The sequence below is a fragment of the Sparus aurata genome, chromosome 11, assembly GCF_900880675.1.
Source record: "Sparus aurata chromosome 11, fSpaAur1.1, whole genome shotgun sequence".
NCBI lineage: Eukaryota > Metazoa > Chordata > Actinopteri > Spariformes > Sparidae > Sparus > Sparus aurata.
The window spans coordinates 6,026,686-6,043,885 of record NC_044197.1 but is presented as its reverse complement, the minus strand read 5'-3'; the positions used below and the strand labels follow the sequence as shown (position 1 = coordinate 6,043,885).

Sequence of the window (17,200 nt, the reverse complement as noted above, 5' to 3'; positions counted from 1 at the left end):
TCAATAAATCAGGATGAAGCTCGCAAGGTCAAACAAAACACATTCACGATAATCAACATGCAGTAGATGGTCTTGAGTCTGCCTTTTCCCTCTGAGATATCTGACCCTGGCTCAGGCCCCAGTGGTGGTGCAGCCCAGAAGGTTGTGCATATCCTTCTGTTCAATACGAGCATGTGGAAGGAAAAAAAAAAATAAAAACTGTGACCCTGACTAATCCTTGTATTTTGGAAAATAATGATAACAGAGGGAAAGGGGAGGCAAACATTAGAAGAAAGACACTTTAATGTCTTGCACATTTAGGTGATAGGTCAGGAGATAGTAATTTAGTCATACTCTGAGCACAAAAGACTTTAGGTGTGAGCTGTGTTGAGGCCAAATCTTTAAGAGATTTCAGAAGGATGACATAACTCTCTGAAGATGCCACTTCCTTCCTTTCCTTGTGAGCCTGCCCTCCCTCTTATCATGCAGTCGCTGACATCTGCCTGCTGTGTGTCTGTATGGGGCTGACGTGTTGTGCCTGACATTTTCTGCCAATCATCCGCAGCTCCCCTCATCACCCCACCCCCACCCTCCAGCCCAGGCTTACGGCCCAATCCCGTCACAGGTGTGTGTGTCCTTTGCAGACACCCTGGAGGCCTGAACTTGACTCTTTTCTTGCTGCGTGGCTGAGCTTTTTACTCTTCTTGAGCTTTTTCATAAATCGTGTGACACTCGGACGACCTTCTCCAGATCTGGATCTTTACAGTAAATTTGATTTTCAATATTGTTACACAGGCCGAGATCTGAGCTGACCTTTGAGGTCTTCCTAATTGCGACATGTGGGAGTTGGGTGAATCTTAGTGACCGGTTTGGTTTTGTGCTAATTTATCCTGGGTTTACTGTGTCACATAAAGAAATCAGATTTGTCAATAGGAGATTGAGTGAAAAATGGTTTTGTATTCAGAATGAAAGATCATCATGTCAAACAACTCTTCTGGTGTTATTGACGACTGTATTAGTATGCATGCAATCTTCATCAATTTGAATCATTGTACGTGTCAGTAAAGGTTTCAAGAGTGTATATAGAGTGGCTGTAATTCAAACAACACATTAAAGGAAAAATATTATGCCAATTTCAGCTTCATCATTTTATTTTGGGTTACTATTAAAATATGTTTACGTGCTTTGATGCTCAGTTTTCTTATGCTGTCCAGCGCTGCAGCTCTGTATTCCCCCTCTGTCTGTTTGAGCTCCTGTCTCTTTAAGGCCCTCCCTCTCAGATACCCAGTCTGCTCTGATTGGTCAGTTCACACATGCCTGGGCCAGCAATGTTAACAACAACAGATCAGCTGTGCTAAATCAATTCCTATGTGCCAAACTAGCCGCTCTGCATAATTAATGAAAATGTGTGACATGGTTATGTAGTGTGATGTCACAAAGTCATGGATTTGAGGGCGGGACTGCTGATGATACGTTACAGGAACAGAATAGAGGCGCTTCTGTCGGTGCAGATTTTGACCTTTTTAACATTCAAGATCTTTCACATTCACTGATTTATAATGCTGAAGGAAAGGGAAAAAAATAAAAAGGAAAACGCATAATAGGTCTCCTTTGAAGTTGAAAATCCAAATATACAGTAGATTTGGTGTGACAACATGCAATTGTCTACTGAGTTTATTCCCAGAGACGGTGAGAAATGCTGAGCTCTGATTACGGTCCACAATGTATCAAACAGCGTATAGGACTTTACGAGGCATGACTTCAGCTCGGCCTGGCTCGGGATGCAGCAGGCTGATAATGGAAGCCCAAACAGTAGGCCTCATTAACCGTGAAGGATCGACACGTTCGATGTGCAAATCTTTCTGCCATGCCGGAGCGCTCTCTAGAGAGCAGCTGGGCCGGAGCTCTCGGAATTCTTGGCATCTTGCGCCTCCTCGTCCACTCAACCATAAACGGTGAAGATCACATCATGGAGGATTAAGAGGAGATCAAGGAATATTTCTGATAATTTCTCTCTTGTTGACTCAAATTAATACAACTTTTTATTCACGATACACAATGTTCGATGGAGATATACGTGAAAAGGGGTAGAATTCAGATACCTGCATAAAAGAGTAGATAATAAGTCTGTAAGTATTCATACACCTCAAAGACGTGCTCTTGTTGTCAACAATGTGCTCATTATGCCTGTGTTGTTAGTTTGAGACAGTGAAGAGGACGATTTAACACTGTTAATCTTAGCTCCACATCAAAAGCACATTGGAGAGGGAACGAAATGCTGCTATTACCAGAAACAGACTTTTGAGTTTAAGCTTCATTTATACCTTATCCACTCTTTGACACCCTGCAGCAATGCACTGCCAGAGAGTTTAAAGCACCTTGTTAGGGAGTCTTTTGTGACAGCACGGAATAATTTTTCACTTGAATAAGAGAAAGAAATTGCTTCCCTGCATGCTTTATGATTGCTTCGCAGTTCCTGTTCGGCTTTTCAGAGGCAACAATAGAAACCATACAGCAACTATACGTGCTGGAGACATGGTTTTTCAGTTATGTCTGGCTCAATTCAGTAAATTGTTTGCCTGCACCCTGGGGATACTCAGACGCAGTTTCATTGAAGTTGGTGCTTAAATTCAGTGGTGACTGGGTTAACAGCGGCACCTATTTTCCACTGTTTCCCCCAGTATGTCGAGGCTTATAGTTTCAGGTCATCTGCCATCTGCTTTTTAATGGCAGAAATCCCATCAGCAGTAATACCCCTGAAAGTCTTCCTGATGGACCATCAAATGCCATCCACTTGACAAACAATTTTCAGAGAGTTGTTAAATGCCAGACCACTTAAAATCAAAATCAACAATAACATCTGTAAATGACCACTGTTGCATGCAACCTGATACAGCATGACAGTGAAAGGTGAGCAGACAAAGCCGAGTCTGGGAGCTGATCACTGCTCCTCTGCCACATCTATGAATAAAGCTGTGAACACCACCCACTGTGGAATTGGCATTGTGTCAGAACTGATCAAGTGAGGAGTGGAGTGGGAGGTGGGGGGGTGGGCCGAGGGCTGAGGGGGCTCCGTACGTGCTCTCACCTGATGCCCTGACAGCATCGTGTCCCGCTAAGAACCAAACCTCAGGCTCTGTCTTTCCTGCTTCCACTGCAGTGATAGAGAGTGAACGGGAGAGACAACTGTTCTCAGGGAATCAGATCTACACCTTTGTTAGTGGAGGTGGAACAAAGGAGTCCCGGTGAACGGGAAGTTGGAACTATTTACATATTGTCACCTGCTATCGTACAGAACAAGAGGAACTCATAGATCTGTAGGATAAATTACGGAAGGTCAATGATGCAACAAGCTACACATTGACGTGAAAATTAATTCGTAAATCTGTTCCAACTGCCATCTGGACCCAGACGTACAGGCAGCTCACAGGCCAGAACAAAGAACTATTGATGTCAAACTGAAATTAAAATGGATAATATGTTTTGTGTTCTTATCTGGTCAAAAACGTGAAATTTAAACGTGCAATTACTGCTGCATGAGCCTCACGTAGCACGACCAATCACTATTGTTTCAGCCCCTGCAAAGCCCAGCATTCAGCAGCGATGTGCCTACAAAATAGTGTCGGGAGGCAACATGTTTTGGTACAAGATGAGTCCTGACATTAAAACGGTTAAATCCCAGGGAAAGAATAGGTAACAGCTGCTAGCTTGTTATACCTTTGTATTGTTAGTGACCAGGTTTGGCATTTTCTGCATGCAGGTTGTTATCTTGTACAGGAATACACATTGATATAAGTTTTGACATTCCGGTAATTTTCCATGACTATATGTAGAAACTTTAAATAGACACAGCTTGTGCTTGCTGAAGCCCCTCTTTTGTATAATGCTAAAAAAAAAAGAAAGGTAGCTGAATGACAACAACACAATCCAAATAACTACAAGGCTGCTGATTCATTTCCAGCCAGGAGCCCTCGTTGTATGTCATACCCCTCTCTCTGACGTCTGGTGGAAATCAGTCAGTGCGTTTACATGCACAGCTTAATCAGATTACAGCCATAGTTCGACTATGCTCCTCAATCGGACAACCGCAATTGTCCGAGTATACATACCGGTGAGAAAATCGAATTACTGGCCGAAAGCATGTCATACCCCGGTACGCTAGGTGGCGCTGTGCCCATTTCAACTAGTGTTAACGGCGCACCTCCGGCTGACCTCTTTACGTCACCAGTTGCCTCGGCATTCAAGAAAGATGGCGTACGAAGAGCGAGACGAAGCTACATCTTTGTACACTTCGTATATGGTGTACATGATAATTACACACTCTAGGGGCACTCTGGCGCACTTTCTTGCGGTGATTCCTGAGGAAAGACGCCGCCGCCGCCTTCCATCTACTTCCGGCTCACGGCCCGGGGGAAGAATCTCGCGCCTGCGCAGAACGCAAAATCCGATCCGATCCGTTGGAAACGTATACATGCAGGAGTAATGCGACTTTCAATCGAATAATCTACGTGGTGTAATTCGACTATGAGAAATCCGATCCGGTCCGATTTTAGTCAGACAAAGGTGTATACATGCATCTTAAAAATCCGTTCATAGTCAGACTAATGCAGTAATTCGGTTTTCTTGAGTGTCATGTAAACGCACTGAGTGGTAACGTTAGCAATGTAGGCGAATTACCTCCGACTTTCCATGTTGCAGCTATTCAGCCTGGTTTGCTAGCTTTCAATTTTTGGATGAAATTTAAACTTACTTCATAATAATATGTTCAAGCACAAATCTTCAGTGTTGTTAAAGAAAAGGGTAATGGATTCTTGTACGATTGTTTGTGGAATATACTGTATCAATATGAGGTTCTCCAGTGAGTACCACACCATGATGTTGTGTTGTCGTGATGCTGTCGCTATAACTTCAGTCAACAGCTGCCATGGGAAAAGCCTCCATCCCAGAGGCTTAAAGCTAAGACAATGTCTCCACAAATACGCCCAACATTGATTTTAACTTCTTTTAAAAAATGTTAAATAAGCTACAGTACAGCAGTTCACATTTCCTTATTAGGAGACTCCAAATTTCAGTTCAACTTTTGAGGAATCACGAGCTGTGTCCCATATTTAGGCCACTAGTTTTTTTTTTCTGCACAGTACAAAAGCAATGTGCAAAGACAATGAGATTGAGAGCCGTTGCATAAACAGCACAAACCACTGAGCTGAAAGTGATAACCAGAAGGGAAAAAAGTACAGACGCTGTAGAAAGAGCCCAATGAAAGACAACTGCTCAACAACACTAATCTGTGTCTCTAAACCTGCAGTCATCTATCAGCTGTGTGTCGCTTCTGCTTTACTTCCTGTACAAGCAACGTTGCACCTTAAACCAAAAGCAATTGTCTTACCTTTGACAATAGCTTACCGTTTCCTGCGTGATCAGCACAAACTAAAGAAAGACATAATCACTCACAGACATACAGTATTTATCCACAGATTAAATGATGATGGACTTTACAATACAAAATGCTCTTTAGTGTCAATGGAGCTGCAGCTTTAACTCGAGCTTTTAAAAGAGAGGCTTTAGCCAGCTCTCAATCTGACATCGCCGCCTTTGTCTCCCATAAATCACAATGGTATTATTTGAAATGGACACAGAGCCTTTGAAAGGGAAATGGCTTATTAAAATAATAGCAATATTAACGATGACAACAGCAAATGGACAGAGCATTAGTTAGGGTTCATGAGGGATTGAATTTTTTATTTTTTTATTGGATTGGAATATCTAAAAAAAAAGCATTTGTTGCCGCAACACTAAACGAGTGATTATAGCAGCTTAGGCGACTCTGTTTTAGCAAAACAATGAAAGGATTGCTGGATCAGTCACACTATCCTCTCAGTGAGTTGGTGTGTGTTTGCATGTGTGTGTGTTTTGAGGAGAAGGGGGGCTACAGTATGTCGTGTGTCTGGAATCAAACATATGGGTTAAACACTTAAAGATACTTTTTTTCTGTTGTGAAACTGTGTGTATTAAGAGCCATTAGTTTATAATGGGTGGCTTTATTTGATTCCATATTGCGGAGAGCCATTTTTCTCAACTGCCTTTGAAAGTCAGAGACTGTTTGTGTCACAGTGACACAGCCTCAATAGAAACCTTGGAGAGCTCCTCATTACTGCGACTCATTCGTCAGACTGACCAGACAGAGTTATATTGATGATAATACAAAGGACAGTTCTGTTTTGATCACACTGGTGATGTCAAGATGCCACTTTCAGCAGCAATAAGACTCCACGGGTATTACTTTTAAAAAAAAAGTGGTTTGTCTGAGCAGAAATAATGATTGTTGCAAAGTTGCTTTGTCATTTTTTCTACCAACTGTATGTTTAATTGAATAATTTGTTAAGGAAATGACATGTTAGCAGCTTTACGTAATCCAGTTGATGAATTTGCTGCTTGTGATGTTAACCAGGTTAGGAGTAATCTGTACTGCGTTACACATTTGAGAGGAGCCATCGCAGCGCTGCATATTAAGCTCAAGGCCACCTTCTGAGGAGGCACAGATAAAGTATACATTCTCTCCAAACAAAATAGGTCATGCTGTTTCAGCTCCAATTAAATGCTGGGAAAAAAAATAACAGTCAACTGTAGGAGCAGCTGTGTACAGAACAGCCGACGATAATTAAAAATTAACCAATGCCATAATTGACATTCTCCACAGCCACTCAAATCTTTGCTGTACACTGAATTCATATAAAGGGATGAATTTCAGAGTGTTCACAGACATGTAATGTATGTAGAGGGGCCTTTCAATGTTGGTAAGATTGTGCGTGTGTAAAAACTAGGTCATCTGTTCGGAACTGACACATCCCCCTGCAAACAGATATTTGAAAATCTCAGAGTGTAGAGAGGGGAGCCACGAGCAATCTGAAAAAAAAAAAAAAACACAACACACAAAAAAGCAACAACAACAAATGACTGCACAAATTGTCGGGACAGAGATAAAACTTATTTGGCGTCTCTCTGTGCACCATTACAATCCTGTGAGAGTAGCAAACACCATATTACACAGGATGCAGGTTTCCCTGGTTTGGGTGAGAGCTCAAAGTGTTTCCCTGCTGTTTCCTCATGTGGTAGCATCGGTTCCATATTTAAACGCATGCGGTGGACATAATGAAGATTCATACAGGTTATGTCTTCAAATCGATGTATTGGCAACCTGCACTTCCCTTTTGTAATACGGTGTTGTCTGTCTCCTGTGTAATTTCGCCTCCTAAGCAAACCAAGATATGTCCTTCTCCTCTCCACCTAAACAACTACACGGTCTAACTGAATGACACCCTGAAGGATATCTTCCGACCAAACACTACCGCTAAGATGCAAGAGCCAACAATACACAAAGCCCGAGCCACTGACGGATGCTTCCTTGATGGGAAAAAATGTTTCGAAAGTGCACACGTTTCATGGATTCTGAGCCAGGGGCGGATAACAGTCCTTCTGCGGACAGAGGAGGACGTGAAGAGGGCAGAGAGGAATCTGATTTCAGCGGCAGTCCAAAAACAAAGAAAACTTGTTTATGTGCAGAGAGGTGCTGACAGGAGACCAAGTCCACAAGAAGCCAGCAGGGGCCACTGTTTATGCAGGTGGCTGGGCTGACTGGTGTCCGACTGATCTGGGACAACTTTATACATTTATGTAGATTGCACTGGGAGGGGAAAAGGCTTGGATCAGTACATACCACAGTCAAACAGTGCTTCTTTTTAATTAAACTGTTCAAATTAATTCTTTAAATAACTCCTGCAATTTTCACACCATCACAAAAAGAGCTTTAAATACTTGATCAACTGTGTTTAACACAGCTTGTACATAAAGTACATTCATTTAAATGGATTTAAATTCATTTCCAGTCAGATGATCGACTGTAAACCCCCAGTCTCATTAACTAAGTACATGTAAAGGTGCAGAATAATCTCTGTACTGCAGGAAACGTCTGCATGTCTTCACTACAGGCCAGCAAGCAGAGTTCGACAACAAGAAAATAAACAAACCGCTCAGACATTTTAGATTGCCGGGGCTCACTGAACTGCAATGACAGTTATCGATCTGGCCAGTTATTTACCAGCCATGCTGTTCGTCTCGTAGGGGGCCAGAGGAGAGGAGGGTGGCAGGGCCTATTATTTATGAACGGTTATGTGACAAAGACTTCTGATCTACTGAGGGTTACCTCTGACCGACTGAACCGTCCAATCAACAGACTAACTTAAAAACATAACATCAAAGACGACACAGCCTTTAATTTTTGAGCAAAAACAACAAGCTAATGTTCATAAAACGATCAATCAAAGAGCTGACTTTGTCTTCATTTGATTTCAAATCAATTCCCTTTCTAAGCTTTCGTAGTTAATTAGAGGTTTAGCTCCACATACTGAAATCTTTTGGTTTGTTTTTTGTATTTAGTTTAATATTAGATTGAAGGTAGTAGAACTGCATTTGTGTACGTGAGCGATTTCATATAAATACACCAGGAGTGAATAACAGTCATTGTCCTGGCATTTCTAGGGAATCTTGTCTGAAGATCCTTTTCTGAGAATAATGTCTTTGGATATTTGGCATGTGTGCACTTGTCATAAACTCCCCCCAAAATAACTTGATGCTCTAAGAGGAATTACTGTTGACCACTATACAAACTAAAGAACAGCATCATACAATTACAATAACCATAATTTCATTATTCAGGAATTTTATGATTCAAACAATATTTAATTTATGGTGAGAAAACTGAATTCCGGGGAAGATTTGAGTATCACCAGAAAACCTTAAAGGTGTCCCATGTCATAATGATAATTTTTTTAATTTAGAGAAATTATTGTTGTTCATCTTGTTCATCTGAGATTGTTTGTGTCAGTGTAAGAATTTTGACGAATGGTTCCTAACAAGGTTTGTGAGCCAATAGTATAACTTGGTATAAGGTGGTATCTGTGTAGAAATGGCTGAGTCTTACAGTGCGTGTCCAGCATACTGTACTGCCCCAATGTTAGAAAGCTAACATTACTAACGCTTACAGTATGCTACCATTAAGAACACAAAGGAGTGGTCATATAATCATGGTAAAGAAGCCTGAAGCAATTGTCACAAACGTGTCGTTTGTTACAAACAAAAACATCACACTTCAACACTACTAGTGGTCAAAAACTCCAGAGTGTACCTTTAAATTTCCAGCTGTTGGTTTAATTTAGCTAACACTAGATGTGGTATGTTCTGTAAATCTACTCCATGAGTTTGTCATGAATTCTGGTGAATAATTGAACAGCTTAATCAATTAGTAATCATTTTATGAATGAAAACCTTTCTATCATTTGAATGTAGCCATAACTCACATACCACAGTGACATTTTTTAATCTTCTGATGACCAAAACACACTTTATCTGAAAAGTGACAATACAAGATTTACTGATTACTAAGCAGGTTATTAAAAGGTCCATACTTTTGACTATTTCATAATAGTCCCCAATATTGATCACTACTACTAATGTCCTTGTTACCTTTAATAGGCCCAATTCATTTTCTGTTTTTCTTTGCTTATGGCTAAATTTGCATGTGAGATTTGTTACAGCCCTGTTTAAAGCCTGGAGGCAGCTACTGGAAGGAAGCTTTCTGATGTGTTGGCAGGAGAAAACGAAACATAAGGAGATCCACTTTGCATCACTGACCTCAAGGATAAGGTCTAGTAGACTGACCTTTAGACTATGAAGCATTCAGTAACCAGAGCCCATGTGGACCACCACCAAACACCATGCCATCGAATAACATGGTTGTAGCACAACACTAATTATACACAGTAGCTTGTACATGTGCAATGCCAGAGGCATCCACATGATCCCTGTCATACAGTCTGACCTGCACTGGAGGTGTAATGACTGCTGAGAAGAATGTGTGTCGCATGGTTAAAAGTTATAAGTCAGTCAACTGATATGTGCCAGTAGATTTAATATTCCAAACTGACATGAGGAGGGAAAGTGAGAGGATTTAACTGCCTCGAGAGGCTTTTTCTGTGGTATGCAATGGGGTCTCTGCATGGACTCATATTTAAATGACGGCGAGAATATTATTTTTAACTAAGTATAAGCAGTATAATTATTACAAGGAGGCTTTGCGGTATTAGTTGTATCCACTTTATAAATGCATAATGACTAAGTGCATGAATTAAGTTACAAATATCCTGTTAGCATCCTGTCTCTAAAGCCATGCACCTTCTAGAGTCCAACTTTCATATTTTGAAACATCACAAAGATCACAGCTTGGTTTAAAAACATCAACAACAGATTGTCATGCACATCGCAACCTGATGCCTGTTGCTGCTTTGAGTAAAAAACATATCTATGATAATGTGGATCGAAAATGGTGCCTTCAAGAGGGGTCATATTTTTCTGTGTTTACAAGAGGAGTCAACTTGAATGACCCGATGCTGTGGTATTCACTACATGGAAAATGGATATTTTTTAAAAAGATATTGCAAGTCAAGATACATGTTGATGTTCATGAAAACAATTTGAGGGTTACCTTTTAATTATTCTTTTTAATTAAGGGCCTTGGTGCTATTATGACACCGAAATTCAGAGATCAGAAGTTTTTTTAGGTTAACCAGAAAGTTAGCATCGTCCTGGTTCCTCCCTGATTCCCAAATACGAGGGAACCAGAGTGCAAAAATGCTAACTTATTTTACTGTTTTATGACTCACTCCTGTGGCACTCAAAGTGCCAAGAAACACATTAATGTCTCAGCAAAATCAGAGAAGTAAAGACTGCTAGCAAGTCAACATGAATGTGAATGATGCAAGTTTAAAACCATTTTAAAGAATCAGCTTTTCTAATGTCAGTCCTTAAAGCAACATTATGTAGAAATGAGCAATTTGTGCAATTTTGGCGCCCAAACAATTTCTGAGTCCATCACCACTGTTGTAAATACAAATCCAAGGTCTGTAGCAATTTGTCAGATGTAATGTAGGTGCTAACTAATTTCATCACAACAATGTAATTTCTGGAAAACTGGTACATTCCAGAAAACATGTATGTAACACTGTGATTCTACCCTCTGACTGAAGTTAACACAGTGCAGAACATGTAATGAGGGAGTGAGTGGCTGAGACAGAGACACCATTCACCTTAGTTATATTACATCAGTATTATTTAAGGTAAACACATTAACAGTTAATACCAAATACTGGGAAGTGCTGGGCTATGTTACTCATTATCTTTGTGACACACAAACTGCTTGCATGCGCGCACACACACACACACACACACACACACACACACACACACACGCACACAAGCTCATTTTAGCGGTGAAATTTAGTTTGTGCTTAAAACACCTGAACATTTGAATAGCAAATATACAAATGTGATAACACATGAAAATTTGCTCAAAGTGAAAATTTCAGTCTGCTTTTTGTGATGCTGTGTTAACACTTTATGGTTCAGTAAAAATAGATTTCTAGAATTCCTTTGGATTCTAAGGAAGTATTTATTCCTTTTTTTCTGTAGCCGGAGGGAAATGTTGTAGATAAGACGGCAGAAAAACACAAAACTATGTGGGGGAGCTCACAATGGAATGGTTTGATGGTGCTGTAAATGAAATCAAAATGCATCAGGGGTCAGAGAAAGATAGTGAATGTATATACCGATGGCCGATCTGAACCAATTTCTTTTTTTTTTTCGATAAGGGCTACTTCAAAGCACCTATACAGAAATAAATAAAAGACTTCTTATCTATCAATAGATAGTTCAAAAAACTATTTTGTTTGTTTGTTGTAGGACAAAGTGTAATTTGTTTCGAGATTTGTTTCTACAGAGAGAGAAGATCACAGGACTGCAGATAACATGTCTTCATTTCATCGAAGCCCTGGGCTCTCACTTTGTAGTTACACGTGGTAACCCTGCACCAACCAAAGAATCCTCCCTGGTAATCGACAGCAGGGCTGGTAACCCTGCACTCACTCAGCAAGCTTTTTTAAGAGCTGCTTATAATTCTTGAGTGCAGGGCGGCTGGGGTCAATCACCTGAGGGCAAAGGCATCACGTATGATGTAAACACAGCAAGTGTTCAACCTGATCGCCTTTCCAGGCATAAATATAAGTACCACTTGTGGACCGCTCCTTTCATTGTGATATTCTGACACTGCGGGATATGTTTAATATTATGAATTGTTGAGTTTTCACGTGGTAGAAAAAACAAAACCAATTATTATTATTATTATTATTATTACTCTTACTCATTATCAATGCCAGTCCTTTGTTGGAGTCCCTCTGGAGTCTAACCCGGGTTCCTTCTCATTTCCTATTTACATGCAGCCTCTGAGGAATATCCTCCGTAGACATACAGTAATTTCGATTTCCTAAATCCTATATATGTCTTGCATTGCTGATATGAAGAACTGCATGTCTTCAAATTTATATCAGAGATTCTTATAATAACCGCCCCTTGATCCTAGTACTTACATTATAAACAGTCTTTTGTGTAGTCAAACTAAAAGCCTGTAATCTACCCTTAATTTTTGACTCACAGCTGCTTTTTTGGTGCTCATGTGATAGAATTAGTGAAGCCTTGTTCAATTTGATTGGGTATTTTGTTTTATTGGTTTTCAGACTTTATTTTAATTGCTTGAGCTATTACTTTGTCTTATTGTACATTTTTACTTTTGGATTTCATCAAGGTTTCTATTCTTTGGTGGTCAGATCCTGGTTAGAGACAAATGTGCAATCTGTATGTTGTATGTTTTTTGGCAGCAGTTAACGATTACGCTGTTGAATTCGTGCCACTTGTTAGAAAGTGGCCATTTTTTTTTTACATATGGCACCTTTAAACTGTAAGTAAAATGGATTTAATAAAAATCAGGAATTAAAAGCGGTACTGTTTACACAGACAGTGTATTTGGACGATTTTCACGTTCAAGTTTTGTTGAGTGCATTCCTTTGTCGAAAACATTTTAGGATGCTGCTAAATGTTAATTCCAGGTCACACACAAAGATGGTCCTTTGGACACATCCCGATGGCAGCATATGCAAATGGTGTCATGCAGGTCAAAAGGCAAAGTGGCCAGGACCAGAAGGCAGAGAAATGTCAGATATTTTAACATGTTTGACAGTTGAAACCATCATTGACCTTCAAGCGGGCTTTAACTGGCTGCAGGGATTGAGCAGTTCAAAATAATCCTCCCCTGTCAAACGTCACTCAAGCTCAGCAATAACACAAGTCATCATCCAGCTTAGCTCTCCTCCAATTTCGGGAAAGACGGAGAGACTCGTGGAAATTGGTATGTTAACCGGCAGCCATGAAATCTGTTAATTTTTGGACTACAATAGAGATCAAACACTCGTGGATTTGGGTAATTAAGCGTCCTTGGAGCCTGTTGATGTGAGAAGCTGTTTTTACACCTTCACTTTACGTGCGAGCGAGGATACGTATGGGGGATTGGGCGCTGGGTGGAAGGGGGCAAGGTGGGGTGAGGTGGGGGGCAGAGCAGCAAAGCTAATCAGAACAAGTCTAGATCATAGCATTTATAGCATTTCATCCGAGGAGTTCATCTTGGACTTCTAATGACACTGACCTTCTATGAATACCCACAATTATGTGAAATGATCTCTTGAATATGGTCCGCAAACAAAGTCACAGACCCCCTGCTGAGAAAGTCTTGGGCATTACGTAAAAATCACTATTAACTCTAAATGAGTGGAGATAATGTTTGATAATTATGACAAATATGTAAATAGTTCCTTTAATTGACTATGTTTTGGTTTATTTGCACAACAGATTAAAAGAGGCACAACCCACTTCTTTTAAGTAGACTTAACACCATTTGTGAGATGTTATGAACATGTCATGACATTGGGTCAGGCAGAGTGACGATCATAAAAGGCAAAGTTGACAGATTTTGCTTTCAGTCTAATCTTGCTTTTATAATGTCTCTGGTTTATTTTGGCATTAAAAATCTGCTATACTTGACACAAATAAACAAAAAATCTGATTAGAGCTAAGGTTTGGATACAAAAGTTTCAGGGTGGGGGGTCGGGTCAAACATGATGTGACACCACAGAGTAATTTATAGCTCTCATCATCAAGCTAAATTTGTGCATAAGGGGCATTGAGTTTCCCTGATATGTTTCAAAGCATTCAAATAAAGCAGGGGGGGAGGGAAGCACAGAGCCCATTATCCTGCTACAGTATATCCTTGGGAAAGAGAGACAAATATATACAGCAAACGCTACATCTGTAAAATTAGTGATTTGCTTTTATCTGAAATCAAAGAAAAGCTCACAAATCTATTAAACGCGACCTTTTGTTTTTTAATAATGCATCATACTGGGACCAAAGCGAGCTTTTCAGGCAAAATGCAGACTTTTGTTCTGAACAAATATAATTAGACTTATTTTTAAGATACTCTCTGCAATGTTGAAGCTAATTTGTATTTAGCAAAATACAGTCCTTGATGAGCAATTCCCAGAGGCTGGGAGGCCCAGTTTGTATTTTGAACCAGCATAAAATCCTTGAATTAAACAAAACTCAAGGGCCTTTCACTTTCCAGAGATTGTCGACGGCTGGATACATTGAGATTAGAATAGCTGTCTCTGTGGCATTGACTACCCTGTTCTAAGGGATAGCACTATTTTGTAATTCTTCTCAGTCGTGTACAGTTCTATAAAAAGGTCCAACATCTTGCATGCTTTTGAAGGGTTGAGGCTGGGCCTATGACAGTCTCTTACCACTGTCAGCAAGATTAAATGTAATGCTTTTCAATCTTATCAAAAATGTGTTGTTTGTGTTTAGTTAGAATTTGATTCCTCTGTGTGACTGTCATGGTACACATTGGACTAGGGGTGCTGCAATATACTGGTTGTGACAACAAACATGATATTAAAATGAAATACTGATATCATGTTGATAATATCGAGATCCTGGATAGATTTGGCCATGATAATTGTGTAGTACAAATCTGACCTGTGACTTGGACACTGTTTAAGAACTGAATTTGAATCTAAAACCTTGTTTAAAATTAAAGTTGAAATGACAAACATTTATCACCTCTGTCCACAAGGCATTGAAAGCATCTAATTGACCATCTGCTGAAGCCTGCCCCCGTAGTTACTGTTGCTACACCCATCAAAACTTCTGCACTGTCTTTTTCTTTCTCTTCTCTTTTCAGCACAAATTTACTTAACAATAACGTGACAGATTCACAACTTAAAATTCTGTGTAATTTTTATTGATACCAGACAATGGTGGCCTTCATTTTGATCTCAACAACGCACTTGTCAAGTTTTGGTGGTTGCATTTTGAACGCTTGTGATGCTATTGTGCTGACGAAATCTGTCCTGGACAAACATATTCAACACCTGGGAAAGTACTAAAAAGCACACTGTGTTCGTTCCCATGCCAACAGGTATGTCCAAAATCTTTTTCCATTTTCCATTTTTCCATGACAACACGTGTTACACACACACTCACACAATCATATGTTTACCTTCCGATTTTCGACTTAAACTTTTTAACTTCAAAAATAAATCAAAAATAAATATCACCATAAAGCAATAATCTTAGGTTAACAATGCGTGGGGAGATATATAGGCATGAATATGAGATGAGACAAATGAAGTCAGATGGTGTAAACCCCCAACAGAGATGATCTTTCAAAAATTCATAAAGGTTAAAACAACTGTTTATTCTGAGTTCATTGCACTGCCATCTGATTCTGCATAAATGTATGCGTACTGTACACACGTACACACACACACAAACAAACACACACACACACACACACACACACACACACACACACACAAATGTGCATGAGAGTAAACACCATACTGACATACACAATCTTGTACTTGCACAACCACCCACACATTAAGACACAGATGTTTCATTTTATTAAATAGTACATGACATAAACAAAAATATGCCACAAAGGGAAAGAATGACTTAATCAAACATCTGCTGACCTCCTGGGTTCATTAGATGGAGGTCAGCACTTCATCTGAGGCCATGGTCTACTGGGGAATGCAAGGTACTGATGCAGATTGAGGGTTTCAAACCCTTAACTATTGTCATAGAGACTGACTAGCTGCAAAAATTACTTTATGTTGGATACAAGGAGACAAAAGGAGCCTTCATCCCAGGGTGTCTGGACACAGACTTTGATATTGAGGGTCTTAAATATCCCAGAGAGGTTTAATGAAGGACTGCTACACTTTCTTCTTCACAAGGTGGTTCAAGCATCCAATCAGGATGACTTCCAGACTCCTCCCTGTGGAGGTATTCCAGGGATATCTAAAAGGGAGAAAACCCCAGGACAAACCTAGAACACGCTAGAGGGATTAAATACCCCAGCTGGCCTGGGAACAGTTGGGATTCTCTAGAGGTAGCTGGAAGACTAACACTTGGCTCAATGGCACCAGTCCAATGTATAAAAAGTGACAGAAAATTATGATGAAGGTTGATGGATGGAAGGATGGCTGGATGGATGGCTGGATGGATAACTGTCTAGACAATCACTGTAACTTTTTAATTATGTTCACAAAAACTAAACATTATGCTGACTCATCAAATATGTTGCATGTTTGATGAAAAACATTCTTACCTTTGGTGGAACAGCTGGTCCAGAGGTGTAGGGAACCAAGCTTGGTGGTACATCTGTGATGTAGGTCTTCTTTGGGCCTGGAGGTTGGTATGCCTGGGCAGGAGTTGGCTCAGGTCTCCTGGAGATTAAGCTTTGGGGTACTCCTGGATGGTGTTGTTCTTGATATCCACCGTGAGACATCGGGGAGAAGCCCGGCTGTGGTGGTCCATATGCAAAGTCAGGACCTTTGGGCTGGGCAGGCATGTACTGCACCTGTGTGGGGCTGCGAATGGGCTGCTGGCCAAAATGGGGCCCACCTGGAACTTGATGCTGGGGGCCAGGCTGGGCTGACCTCACCTGGACATTGAAGGTGGGCTGGCTTGGGGTTGAGGCTGTGGCGTAGGAAGCTGGGACAGGCTGAGGAGCTGTGTGGCTTTGAGGCTTGGCTGCTGGGCTGACAGAGGAAGGTGGGATAGATGAGACTCCCCCAGGAGCCTGAGGTTTGGGCGTAGACCTCTTGGTAGCAGTCAGAGGTGGCTGGGTTGGAATGACCATACGCTTGTAACCAGTCACTGGAGCACTTGGGGTGGAGGCTGCCGAGGATCCAGAGTTCTGTAAAACAGACGAAAACAT

The 17,200-nt window shown here is 40.6% G+C and overlaps 1 protein-coding gene across 5 annotated transcripts in view; it reads right to left on the bottom strand.

Moving 5' to 3' along the window:
* lpp (LIM domain containing preferred translocation partner in lipoma) overlaps nt 1–17,200 on the bottom strand; it is a 148,059-nt gene that overhangs the window by 41,539 nt on the left and 89,320 nt on the right. For all 5 annotated transcript variants that reach the window (XM_030433322.1, XM_030433323.1, XM_030433321.1 and 2 more), the window contains one exon: nt 16,589–17,179. In XM_030433322.1, the coding sequence (XP_030289182.1) occupies nt 16,589–17,179 (591 nt within the window). The remainder of the gene's footprint in view (nt 1–16,588; nt 17,180–17,200) is intronic.